We start from the raw sequence: 13,977 nt of genomic DNA, 5'->3' as shown, positions 1-13,977 counted from the left end.
TTAAATGCTAAATAATTTTTTATTGTTACTCGTTTTTCTTTAAATATTAAATGCTAAATAATTTTTATTGTTACTCGTTTTTCTTTAAATATTAAATGCTAAATAATTTTTATTGTTTCTCGTTTTTCTTTAAATATTAAATGCTAAATAATTTTTATTGTTACTCGTTTTTCTTTAAATATTAAATGCTAAATAATTTTTATTGTTACTCGTTTTTCTTTAAATATTAAATGCTAAATAATTTTTATTGTTACTCGTTTTTCTTTAAATATAAAATGCTAAATAATTTTTATTGTTACTCGTTTTTCTTTAAATATTAAATGCTAAATAATTTTTATTGTTACTCGTTTTTCTTTAAATATTAAATTCTAAATAATTTTTATTGTTACTCGTTTTTCTTTAAATATTAAATGCTAAATAATTTTTATTGTTACTCGTTTTTCTTTAAATATAAAATGCTAAATAATTTTTATTGTTACTCGTTTTTCTTTAAATATTAAATGCTAAATAATTTTTATTGTTACTCGTTTTTCTTTAAATATTAAATGCTAAATAATTTTTATTGTTACTCGTTTTTCTTTAAATATAAAATGCTAAATAATTTGTATTGTTACTCGTTTTTCTTTAAATATTAAATGCTAAATAATTTTTATTGTTACTCGTTTTTCTTTAAATATTAATAATTTTTATTGTTAAACGTTTTTCTTTAAATATAAAATGCTAAATAATTTTTATTGTTACTCGTTTTTCTTTAAATATAAAATGCTAAATAATTTTTGTTGTTACTCGTTTTTCTTTAAATATTAAATGCTAAATAATTTTTATTGTTACTCGTTTTTCTTTAAATATTAAATGCTAAATAATTTTTATTGTTACTCGTTTTTCTTTAAATATAAAATGCTAAATAATTTTTGTTGTTACTCGTTTTTCTTTAAATATTAAATGCTAAATAATTTTTATTGTTACTTGTTTTTCTTTAAATATTAAATGCTAAATAATTTTTATTGTTACTCGTTTTTCTTTAAATATTAAATGCTAAATAATTTTTATTGTTACTCGTTTTTCTTTAAATATTAAATGCTAAATAATTTTTATTGTTACTCCTTTTTCTTTAAATATAAATACTAAATAATTTTTATTGTTACTCGTTTTTCTTTAAATATTAAATGCTAAATAATTTTTATTGTTACTCGTTTTTCTTTAAATATTAAATGCTAAATAATTTTTATTGTTACTCGTTTTTCTTTAAATATTAAATGCTAAATAATTTTTATTGTTACTCGTTTTTCTTTAAATATTAAATGCTAAATAATTTTTATTGTTACTCGTTTTTCTTTAAATATTAAATGCTAAATAATTTTTATTGTTAGTCGTTTTTCTTTAAATATTAAATGCTAAATAATTTTTATTGTTACTCGTTTTTCTTTAAATATTAAATGCTAAATAATTTTTATTGTTACTCGTTTTTCTTTAAATATTAAATGCTGTACCATTTAAATTGTTACTTGTTTTCTTAAAAAATTAAATGCCTTACCATTTTTATTGTTACTAATTTTCTTCAATAATTGAATGCCTTATCATGGTATAATTAAGAGAGCATGACTACAAAATATTGGAAAGTTCTATTTATAGAGAGGGGTCATATAGGAACTGACCAATCATAGAAGGAATAATTCTTTTCGTCTTTTTAAAGTGTTGATGCGGTCATTTTATTTGGAATAGCATTTTTCCCCCTATAACTAAAATGACTAACAACTGAAGTTGGTAAGCAAGTTATAGGTCTGTAGTTAGTTCTGTATTATTATTATTCTTTCGTGTATTTCATCGTATGCTTTTAACTTCCTTTTTTTCTTTTTTAATTATTATTATTATTATTATTATTATTTCTATTATTATTATTATTATTATTATTATTATTATTATTATTATCAACAATAGAAAATTAAATAATGTTAACATTTTTAAAACCATATTTGCTCTCATTGTATTAAAACCCTCCGAATTAGTTCCTTTTTTATTATCTCCCTATCAAAGGCATTTTAACATTCTCTTGTTAATGTAGCCTAAGCTAGATGTCACATTTTCTTATATCCGTAACCTAGCTTCCTTTCTTTCTTCTGATAAAAATCATTAAATTTATGCATGCATATAAATACCACTTTTTATCTCCTTTCTATTGATGTTTTTTTACAAATAAATTCATATACACCACTACTAATGTTTTTACACACAATATATATGGTTTAGTGTTAGATTTATTCATTAAGAACTGCTTTAAAACTTCGCCGCTCATTCATTTTGCGACCAGATTTCAAACAAATTTTACAGTTCATATGTCAACTTCTAAGTTATATTTTGAAAGAAAAAATAATTTTCGTTCATTAAAACAAACAGTTTGAGAAACTTACTGGTGTTATAAAGATCTCAGAATCTGTAAGAAACGGGGATACGTTTTTTTTTTCTGGTTGGCTGTTCCTTAGTATAGCAACAAAATCTGTTACTCAAATCCGCTGGGAACGGCGGAGATCATGACGTAACAAGATATGAGAAAAGGAAAGTTCATTCGGATTTATGCTATCGTAGCAAATTAACTTAGTCGAGCATGACTAACATGAGTGGAAAACCGCTCCAGTAATGTAACGTTATAATGTTGTTGATCACGCATATAAGCTTAATCAAGCATGGCCTGCATAAGTAGAAGGCCGCTCCACTATTCTCACGTTGTAATGTCAACTTTAATGATCAAGCGTAATAACTTACTCTGGCGTGGCCTACATAAGTAGAAGGCCGTTCCACTATTCTCACGTCGTAATGTCAACGTTAATGATCAAGCATAATAACTTACTCTGGCGTGGCCTACATAAGTAGAAGGCCGTTCCACGATTCTCACGTTGTAATGTCAACGTTAATGATCAAGCATAATAACTAACTCTGGCGTGGCCTACATAAGTAGAAGGCCGTTCCACTATTCTCACGTTGTAATGTCAACGTTAATGATCAAGCATAATAACTAACTCTGGCGTGGCCTACATAAGTAGAAGGCCGTTCCACTATTCTCACGTTGTAATGTCAACGTTAATGATCAAGCATAATAACTTACTCTGGCGTGGCCTACATAAGTAGAAGGCCGTTCCACTATTCTCATGTTGTAATGTCAACGTCAATAATCAAGCATAATAACTTACTCTGGCGTGGCCTACATAAGTAGAAGGCCACTCCACTATTGCCACATTGTAATGTTAACGTTGTTAATCAAGCATAATATCTTAATCGATCGTGGCCTACATAAGTAGAAGGCCGTTTCGCCATTGTTACATTGTAATGTTAACTCTGTTGATCGAAAAGTAACAGGACATTCCACTAATGTAACGCTTAAATGTTAACGCTGTTGGTGAAGCATAATAACCTAGTCGAACGTGGTGTACATATTTAGAAAGCTGTTCCGCTATTGTTATGTTGTAATGTTAACGTTGTTGATCAAGCATAATAACCTAGTCGAATGTGATGTATATATTTAGAAAGCTGTTCTTCTATTGTTATGTTGTAATGTTAGCATTGTTGATCAAGCATAATAACCTAGTCGATCGTGGTGTACATATTTAGAAAGCTGTTCCGCTATTGTTATGTTGTAATGTTAACGTTGTTGATCAAGCATAATAACCTAGTCGAATGTGGTGTACATATTTAGAAAGCTGTTCCGCTATTGTTATGTTGTAATGTTAACGTTGTTCATCAAGCATAATAACCTAGTCGAACGTGGTGTACATATTTAGAAAGCTGTTCCGCTATTGTTATGTTGTAATGTTAACGTTGTTGATCAAGCATAATAACCTAGTCGAACGTGGTGTACATATTTAGAAAGCTGTTCCGCTATTGTTATGTTGTAATGTTAACGTTGTTCATCAAGCATAATAACCTAGTCGAATGTGGTGTACATATTTAGAAAGCTGTTTTGCTATTGTTATGTTGTAATGTTAACGTTGTTGATTAAGCATAATAACCTAGTCGAACGTGGTGTACATATTTAGAAAGCTGTTCCGCTATTGTTATGTTGTAATGTTAACGTTGTTGATCAAGCATAATAACCTAGTCGAACGTGGTGTACATATTTAGAAAGCTGTTCCGCTATTGTTATGTTGTAATGTTAACGTTGTTCATCAAGCATAATAACCTAGTCGAATGTGGTGTACATATTTAGAAAGCTGTGCCACTATTGTTATGTTGTAATGTTAACGTTGTTGATCAAGCATGATAACCTAGTTGAACGTGGTTCACATATTTAGAAAGCTGTTCCGCTATTGTTATGTTGTAATGTTAACGTTGTTGATCAAGTATAATAACCTAGTCAAGTTAACCGACACAAGTAGGAAGCTGTTCAACTAATGCTATGTAATGTGAACGTTGTTGATCAAGCATAACCTAGTTGAGCGTGAGTTGCATAAACAAAAGCCGTTCCACTGAGCGTATTTAATAATGTTAACGTTGTTGATCAATCATAATAACCTATTCGAGCGTGGCGTACATAAGTAGAAGGCAGTGCCACTGTTACGTAGTAATGTTAACATTGTTCCATCAAGAATAATAACTTAATTGATCGTGGCCTACATAAGTAGAATGCCGTTTCACTATTGTCATATTGTAATGTAAACATTGTTAATTGAACATAATGACTTTATTGAGTTTGGCCGACATAAGTAGGAGGCTGTTTCACGATTCAAGTTTTCGTCTAAACATTTGAAATTTTACATAAAGTGTATTCAGACATAGGCCGGGCATTTTAATCGGTTTGTGACCGATAATTTGGCTGCCAAGGAGTGAAAGTTACTAAGATTTTACCTTTGCAGTCTCTAGCAAACTATTCAGCCAATTTTGTTCCTAAATATTTGAAATTTTTCATAAAGAATAATCAGACATGCAGCAAGCTTTTTAATCAGTTTTTGGGCGAAAATTTTTCTGCCAAGAGGTCAAAGTTTAAAAAGTTGACCTTCATAAACTCTACCGAACTCCTGTGTGTATTTTGGGTCTAAAAACTTGAAATTTTAGATGTAGTTTACCTGGACATGAGTCAAAGTATATATATATATACACGAGCCAACAGTTAATAAAACATGTTAAAACACTTTAAAATGAGTTAAAAAAACATATTTAATCTGAAAAGAAAACACTAGATAAGTGGATAGTCCTTAACCCGCTGAGTTTCGAAGAAATGCTTTCCTTCTCATCAGAGGGTAGGAATTAGCAAAATGCGGGATCGGATTTTGCATGCAAAAGTATTTGATGAAACAATAAGTAAGTCAAAGATCTTACTTGAAAACAAAAATGTGAAGCAGAGGGAATATGGTGAAGAAAAAGGTGATTACACATGAATGGATAGTCTGGTGGAAGATAAATAATCCAGTGACGGTAAAATCCAAATATATAGCTTCAAGAAAGTTAAAAGAATTTCCATTTGCACAAGTAATATATATACATATATATAATGATTGCAACGTCTTGTCAGACGAGTGCCACTCCCTCAGACATTTAAAATCCATGAGCCCAAATGCCTGAGGGAGTATCTATATAAAGATGATGTTACAGAGTCTTAGCTTTGTACGACAGCTAAGTCTCTGTCTTGGTTCAAAATGTTGAGATCCAGCAACAAGCAAGAGCAAGATAGCCAGCAACAAATTAAACTGCAGACCAGCTTAATGCGGGTACTGGTCTCCCGCTTTATGGTTTTTTAAGTCAGAGATTTGCTTCTCCTAGAAAGGTTGCCTTCACTACGGCTTACGGGAGTCCTCTCCACCCCAATACACATATACACACACACACACAAATATACACGGTGCTATATATATATATACACACACATAAAGTTATAAACAGTACATAAGGCCTGAGCAAAGTCGTGCTTACCTGCTAGTATATAATAAAAAAGTGTATAATGTACTTACAAAATTGTATTCTCAGTTTTTTCTGCACTTGACATATTAGTCCCAGGTTTTACATCCATAGGATTTCCCTGTTAGGCAATGAGAAACATTTTTGGTTATCTAAACCGAAACGTTTGACACCGATAAAAAAGTTTAAATATTCAAGATAAACAAATTATTTAATAAAGATAAAAGATGGAAGAAATATATGTACATCAAACCACTCCAGTTGTAATTTGGTAAAAAGTAATCCCCCTCTCTCCCCCTCTCTCTCTCTAAAGATTTTTATCGGTACATAATTTTTAAACACTTTTGAAAAACACCAAACCTAGTGTCATAATTAATTGCTGAGGGTTTAGTTTTTTTGTTTTTTTCTCTCTAGTTTAAACATAAACCATTTAAAAGAAACTTTCGAAAAGAATATCAAAATACACTTCTAAAATATATTTCTCCAAAGCATAAATTAGACAAAAGGGGAAAATAAGGGGTGGGACAGAAAAAAAACCCTATCGAGACGTCTTTTAGCCAACCCTTTTCAAGATTAACGTTGGTAACGGGGGAGAAAACAACGTTTAAAAACATGGCAAAAAAAACATAAATTAATAGCGAGGGTAAAAAGAAGAAAAGAAATTGTATAGGGAATAGGAAAAAAAGAAACAATTTCAGCGAATACCCATGAATTCTAAATTGTGAGTATACTCTCTTTGCTTACACAGAGATGGTTAGGGTTAGGGTTAGAGATGGTTGGCGCAAACGAATGGAAATGATGAAAGTTTCTTTTTAATGGTTTATGTTTAAACTATAGAAAAAAAAACACTAAACCCTCAACAATTAATTATGACACTACGTTCGGTGTTCTTCAATATATATATATATATATATATATATATATATATATATATATATAAATTCTTGCCGTCCAATAGGGCGTCCTCTGCTTCGTTACAAAGATAAACTAAAAGACAACCTGAAAAGTTGTGGAATTTCTCTGAGTTCCTGGGAGAGTACAGCAGGGGATCGCAGAAAATGGAGGAAGATGTGTTTCCTGGGGACCAAAGAATTTGAACATAACCGCCTTTGTCATAGGGACGCCCTTCGTGCAAATATGAAGGCAAAACACAAGAAACATCTACCTAAAAATGAATATGTATGCCATTGTGGTTTCAGAGCACGCAGCAAAGCAGGGTTATCTGTTCACTCGAGAAGGCACCTTTGACCGACGAGCCTATAAAAGTTCACCATCTGCGGAGGAGTGTGCCGGAGGTCTACAGGATTGCAACTACGCATGTGGTGTCACAGAGCTTGGGAACTGCTGAAGATTGCATACTGAACCCTCATTCATCGTCTTCGATGAGAGAGTCCACCATATATATATATATATATATATATATATATATATATATATATATATATATATATATATATATATATATATATATATATATAAAGGATAAATAGAAGACGAGGGCAAATTCAATTCTGTAAGAGGAGACTGATCGGGATAATATAAAGCTCAACAAATTTCAATGGAGCTTATATAGGAGACGATAGTTTACAAAATGCATTCACAATGACTATGTATTAAAAAATAAAGAATGAATCATTTATTTAATATTGGTGTAAAGGGGACTCTTTATACCAAGGTATTTCAAAGCCTAATGCTTCTCATCAGAAGAGTAGAGAGGGTGCTAGGTAACATAATGGGGATGTGACGTCTAGCGAGGGAATGATCAGGAACAAAATAAATAAAATTATTGATGTTGTGAGAGGGAACTATATTGAATTCTAAGATATAGGAGGAGAGTACTATATAAAATGTAGTGTAAAAAGGAGTATAGGGTTTCTATCATAGTTCTAAATAATGTAAGTAGTTTATGTATTTAAGATTCAGGGGGAGATATAGGGGTGGTTGGGTTGTGGTTCTATTTTATTTGTACGTAAACCAACATCTTGAGTGCTAGCCTGAGTGCCCGTGTGTTTGGAGCAAAAAAAAGTGATTTTAGGCAGGCAGGCGCGAACCCGTACCGCAAAGGAGGAAAAGAACGTGAGAAAAAATGTGACGTCTTTGCCGTTGCGTCCATCGTCAACCTGGAAGTGGCGCAGGTTTTAATTAAGGCTAGTCAATCGACAAGAGGGAATAACTTTCGAAATGGCCGGCAAAAAAAAGCGACCACTCATTGTAGAAAAGTGCTCAGTTAAGGATGAAGGAATGAATGCTTTTGGCCAATTTTTTTTATATTTGTCGTCCGAAGGGTCGACTTCAAAACGGTACCAATCTCGTGAAAATCCGCCGCCTCTGTCTAAGGTTTTACGCAAACATACATACATACATACATACATACATACATTTAAACAGATAGGTGAGATTTATATTATGGATTACTTTATATCAGAAAGCTTTGAAGAGTAAAGTGTACATTATTTCAGATTAATTATTGGATTCGGCATTAAATAAAATCGAAAAATGTCGATATGTCATCAAATAATAAAAAGAACCATACAGTAAAGAATAAAACAATGAATTATGATTATCTATCTATCTATTGGTCTCTATTTTTACACGGTGGTCAGCACTTATCCAGGCCCGGAAGCCACTCAAGGATAAGGGTTATTGCAAGTACAGTACGTTAGTGTGGAGATTTAATGAAGTGTTTACTTAAGGGGGCGGTTCATTAGGAATTTGTTTACGTTGGACTTGAAGACATTCATATTGTAGTCAGGTGGGAAGCAGGCAGACGGAACAGAGTTCCACAGGCGTGCAGTTCTAAGAAAGAAGCTTTTTTCATGGAATCTACGTTTTGATTTAGGCACAGATAAAGAGTGGAGGAAATTTTGACAGTGGATTCAGCTAGACGGGTGTTTTTCGTAAAAGATTGGCGAGGGGGGACCAGAGATTGGAGTTCAGACGAGCACCTGCCATGGAAATAACGATAAAACAAGTATAGGTTCGCAACGTCTCTTCTGTGGGAGAGAGGTTGCAGGGTAGAGAAAAGGGCATCCCCCACTAAGCCACGAAGTCTATTTTGTACTCTGTCAAGGCAGGATAGGCTATTTTTAGAAGCTCCTGCCCAGATATGGCAGCAGTATTCCATCCTTGGACGTACTTGGCTTTTATATAGATAGAGAATTGCATCAGTAGTGAGATATCTTCTGGAGCGGTAAAAGGATCCCACCATCTTTCCAGCGACCTTGGCAACAGACTTGATGTACGTGTTCCATTTCAGATCAGGAGTAAAGGACAAACCCAGAAGTTTGTCAAAACATGGGGCTTCTCCTAGACGAGAGACATCCATTTCAATTGATGCCAGATGGGGATCAGAGCGTTATCTATCTATATAGGTCCCTCTCTCTTTATCTATATATCTATCTATCTATCTATCTATCTATCTATCTATCTATCTGTCTGTCCGTCTATTATCATAATAAAGGAACATTGTCTGACTGTTGGTGTCTGAGTTATTTCTCTATGTACACGATGTATGTGGCAGTGTTGTTAGATAGGTTTTCTATCGGAATGTCTTCGATAAGTATCGATAATCGATAATGGAAATATTCCGATAAAAGAAGGAACAGCCAATTTTAGCCAAAGTTAACGCCTTATACAACCTAACATCACAGGTGCACTTGAGAAGTTTTATTAGCACACAAGCCGAAAGGCTTCACATATAAATTTAACAGTAGGTTCTTGGATATGACAGGCACGCTTTTGAAATGAATGTTTCTTTTTAAAGCACAGTTGAATTATAACACTTGACTTTTTTATTTTAAACTACCATTTAGGACATTTCAATCGCACAAGGAGAAAGGCAATGCCTATAAAAACAACAGCAGGTTCTTTGATATGATAGAGGCGCGTTCGAAATGGATGTTTCTGCTTAGAGCACAACTGAAACATGATACTTGACTTTTGCATTTTAAACTTGAATTCAAGTCGTTGTATATAAAAGTAATTTTATAAAAACAGTAGACTCTTTTCGATGCACAGAGATGGGTCCCTAGCTAGAGCAGGTGATCAATCGATTTGATTGAAAAATGCTTGATTACACAGATTTCGATGGCATTGGTATTGGAAATTTTAACGAATCGATAATAGCTTAATTATACAATAAGGTTGGTTTATTAAACTGTATATTATTTCAGAATAATTATTGGATTCAGAGTTAAATAAATTGAAAAATGTCGATATGCCATCATAAAATAATAAAAAAAAACAGTAAAGAATACAATGATTTATGATTATCCATCTATCTATCTATATATCCATCCATCTATCTATCTATCTATCTATCTATCCATCTCTATCTATTTTTCTGTCTGTCTGTTTATTATTAATAATCTCTGAACGTGATCTCTGAACGTATATACCAATCACTGGACAAAGCGGGGGAAGGCAGAGCGGTAGCTCTAGATATATCTAAGGCTTTTGACAGGGTATGGCATGAGGATCTCCTCAGGAAGATTAGATCTTACGGTATCACTGGTAGAATACTTAACATAATTAAATCCTTCTTAGATAAGAGAAAAATCCAGGTAGTCCTCGACGGTCGCACATCTAAACAATATGATATAAATGCGGGAGTGCCCCAGGGTTCTATCCTTGGACCTCTATTGTTCCTGATATTCATAAATGACCTCCCCGACAACATTGCCTCTGAGATGGGTATATATGCTGATGACACTACACTCTATGGCAGACACGACAGGAAGACGAATGAACACATTTCTAAAGAAATGGCAGAAACACTAGAGGAAGACCTCCAATCTGTAGTGGAATGGGGACAAAAGTGGTTGGTCGCGTTCAATGCTGCCAAGACTAAACTAGTTTCATTCAATAATTACAAGAAACCCTCTCTACCACCAATAGCAATGGCCAACGACCCTTTATCTGAGAGTCCATCTTTCAAACTCCTTGGCCTAACGTTCACAGGAAACATGAGTTGGAACAATTACATTGAAGGCATTGCCAGGGCCGCTGCAAGAAAGGTAGGCTCTCTCTACCGTGCTAGAAAACTACTAACACCCGAAAGTATCCTGTACCTCTATAAGGCCACCATTCGCCCATGTATGGAGTATTGCTGCCACATCTGGGCTGGTGCATCTGCTACTAGTCTCTCGCTCCTTGACAAGGTTCAAAAGAGAGTCGCAAATCTGATAGGCCCTGAACTGGCATCTAAGCTTCAGCCTCTGTCCCATCGACGAAATGTTGCATCCCTCTGCCTGTTCTACAAGTATTTTAGTGGTGAATGCTCTGATGAACTGCAATCACTTGTGCCCCCACGACGCGAGCACCCTCGACAAACCCGACAGGCTACTAGATCCCACCCCCACACTGTAGAGGTCCCTAGATGTAAAAGATCTTTTTACTCCAATAGTTTCTTCCCCAGAACCGCAAGACTCTGGAATTCCATTCCAGGTCCCTGCTTCCCCAACAGTACTGACGTGCAGAAGTTCAAGTGTAACGTGAACCGACACCTTGCTGCCCAAATCCCTACATAGTACCCCAGTAGTTGTTGCCCCTGATAGTAGCCCCCTACACCAAAGTGGCAATTTGCCTTGTTTGGGGTAAAAATGTAATAAAAAAAAAAAAAAAAATTATATGAGAGGGACAATTGATATATGATACTTGACTTTTGCATTTTAAACTTTAATTCCCGTCGTTATACATAAAACATTTTTATAAAACTAATGGTACGTTCTCTACAGTGCAATGTAGACTACAATATATTGTGAACTTAGTCAGTGCGAAAGGTATGTGTTTTCTCTAGGTGCGCCACGGTGTGTCCCCAGCTAGAGCAGGCAATCAATTGATTTGATTGAAAAATGTGCGATTTTACCGATTTCAATTAAAATGAAATATTGTAAGTGTGGAACATTTGTTGATCCTCATTCAATCCCAGACAACGACGGGTCTCCTTGCTAGTTAATAATATTAGTAAGAAAAAAATATCTACTCACCTTCACATTTAATTGATAACAAACGGAGCCAATAAAAATTAGAGCGAACGCCAAAACAAAGACCGGTTCATTTTTTTTCATAGTGATCTTTTTTTAAGTTTTAGCAATTATATAATAAGGTTAGTTAATGCGATTTTTTAAGTTTTAGCAATTATATAATAAGGTTAGTTAATGCGATTTTTACCGTTGGTCTTCTTTCCTTTACAATTATTTCTAGTTTAAATAGTTTAAAACTGAGTATCCGTTTGAAAAGAAAATCAATGAGTTCGTTTTTTTTGGTCAAAGACTGATACTCTTAAAATATAATGTTAAAATATTAAATTCACAGTCTTATGTTCCGTGTTCAATATTTCTCTCGCTGCTACACATTTAGTCGACCTGTTTATGTATAAAAAATAAGAGCATTATAAAAATGGGCGTGGAATTATTTTTCCTCATAAAATTAATAATATAAAAGCCATATCGATCAGGAGGCGTGGCTTTAATAACTTCAACGTGATTATCCAGTTAGAATGCGCCACGATATCGGATGATTTATGGTCGAGAATTGTCCTTTAAGTTGCAGAGTCCAAGGCATTACCAACTCAATGTTTGGTTTATTGCAATTGCTTCGTATTGTCAGGTCATATTTTAACATCATAACATAATAGAATATAAACAGAAAATACGATAGGTCTGAATAATGAGAAAATCTGAATTGTTTTAACAAAAACTTTAGAATAATTTTATTTAGATTAAATTTTTTTAAACCTCTTTCAGAATAGAAAATCTTTAAACTTTAAGAAGGAACACATTTCATATAGGTTTCATTAACAAATATTCAGTACATAACGAGAAAAATAGAGATGAAAATTTCAAAGGACTGTATAACTGGTTACGGTCAATAGTAGTCCTCGCCAGCGAAAGACTTTGGTATTGTTATTCTATTATTGTTATTTAAAAAATTTTGTGTCCTTCTCTTTCGTGCGAGGACTAATATATATATGTATATATATATATATATATATATATATATATATATATATAATTATTGTTTACTATAATAATTGAATACCTACACACACACACACACACACACACACACACACACACACACACACACATATATATATATATATATATGAGCAAACAGTTAATAAAATATGTTAAAAAACACTTTGAAATGAGTTAAAAACATATTTAATCTGAAAAGGAAACACTAGATCAGTGGATAGTCATTAAGCCGCGGAGTTTCGAAGAAATACTTTCCTTCTCATCAGAGGGTAGGAATTAGCAAAATGCGGGATCGGATTTTGCATGCAGAAGTATTTGATGAAACAACAAGTAAGTCAAAGATCTTACTTGAAACAAAAAAAGTGAAGCAGAGGGAATATGGTGAAGAAATTAAATTATTATAAACTCTATTTCCTATTTGGTTTTATCGAGCTTTTACATATGGCTGAGATAATTTTATAAATATTAATTCTTTAATATTTATTATATACTTTAATTTTACCATCTTGGATCATTTTGGTAAACTTAATGGTAATTTTTATTCTATTTTATATATATATGTATGTGTGTGTAAAATTCTACAAATCTGAATGAATTCAGAAAAAAATATATAACATTTATAAGAAATGAATGACGAGATTGAGAACGGTTGTTATATTGTCTCTAATATAAAGGGTTGAGTGTGTTTGTTGCGTATCTCTAATGATGGATTAGAAGAGATGACGTGTTATATTATATTTTTATGTTGTATCATGAAGGGAATCGTGTGTGAGTGACATGTATTTTCAGAACCTACCTCTGCTTCTTCGATGTTGGATCATCTGGAATTTTCTCGTCCTGGAGGGAGACGATACCTGTTTTTGGATGAAAATTCAATCACTCCAAGACAAGGAATTAGTTCTATAGTTTATTTCACTTTTCCCAGAGGTCCTGCAGAAGGTGGAAGTGAAATCGGCCTGTGTGGGTTCTTCTTCTACACACGTCAGCGTTCGTCCCCCCCCCCGTGAAGAGGAGGAGACAACGGGAAGCCGTCCGTTGTCTTCTGTGTCCAAATCAAATCTCACCGATTCAGCTAACCTGATCACATGACTCACACGCAATCAAATCAGCTGAT

The 13,977-nt window shown here is 33.2% G+C and overlaps 1 protein-coding gene across 3 annotated transcripts in view; it reads right to left on the bottom strand.

The window, feature by feature from the left end:
- The window catches only part of LOC145269472 (uncharacterized), a 92,323-nt gene extending 80,052 nt beyond the window's left edge, over positions 1 to 12,271 (bottom strand). Inside the window, exons 1-3 of one of the 3 annotated variants that reach the window (XM_080125181.1) lie at positions 12,010 to 12,270; positions 11,871 to 11,964; positions 5,937 to 6,004 (exon numbers count right to left, since the gene is read on the bottom strand). In XM_080125181.1, coding sequence (XP_079981307.1) covers positions 5,937 to 6,004; positions 11,871 to 11,951 — 149 coding nt within the window. In that variant the 5' untranslated portion in view covers positions 11,952 to 11,964; positions 12,010 to 12,270. Of the gene's footprint in view, positions 1 to 5,936; positions 6,005 to 11,870 lie in introns of all 3 variants that reach the window. The other 2 variants (XM_080125180.1, XM_080125182.1) reach the window with 2 other exon arrangements.
- Positions 12,272 to 13,977: the final 1,706 nt, after the last annotated feature.

The sequence above is a fragment of the Euprymna scolopes genome, chromosome 45 (genome assembly GCF_053919585.1).
Source record: "Euprymna scolopes isolate OS-2025 chromosome 45, ASM5391958v1, whole genome shotgun sequence".
Taxonomy (NCBI): domain Eukaryota; kingdom Metazoa; phylum Mollusca; class Cephalopoda; order Sepiida; family Sepiolidae; genus Euprymna; species Euprymna scolopes.
Note: the sequence above shows the minus strand (reverse complement) of the source record. Positions and strands in the feature narration are given on the sequence as shown.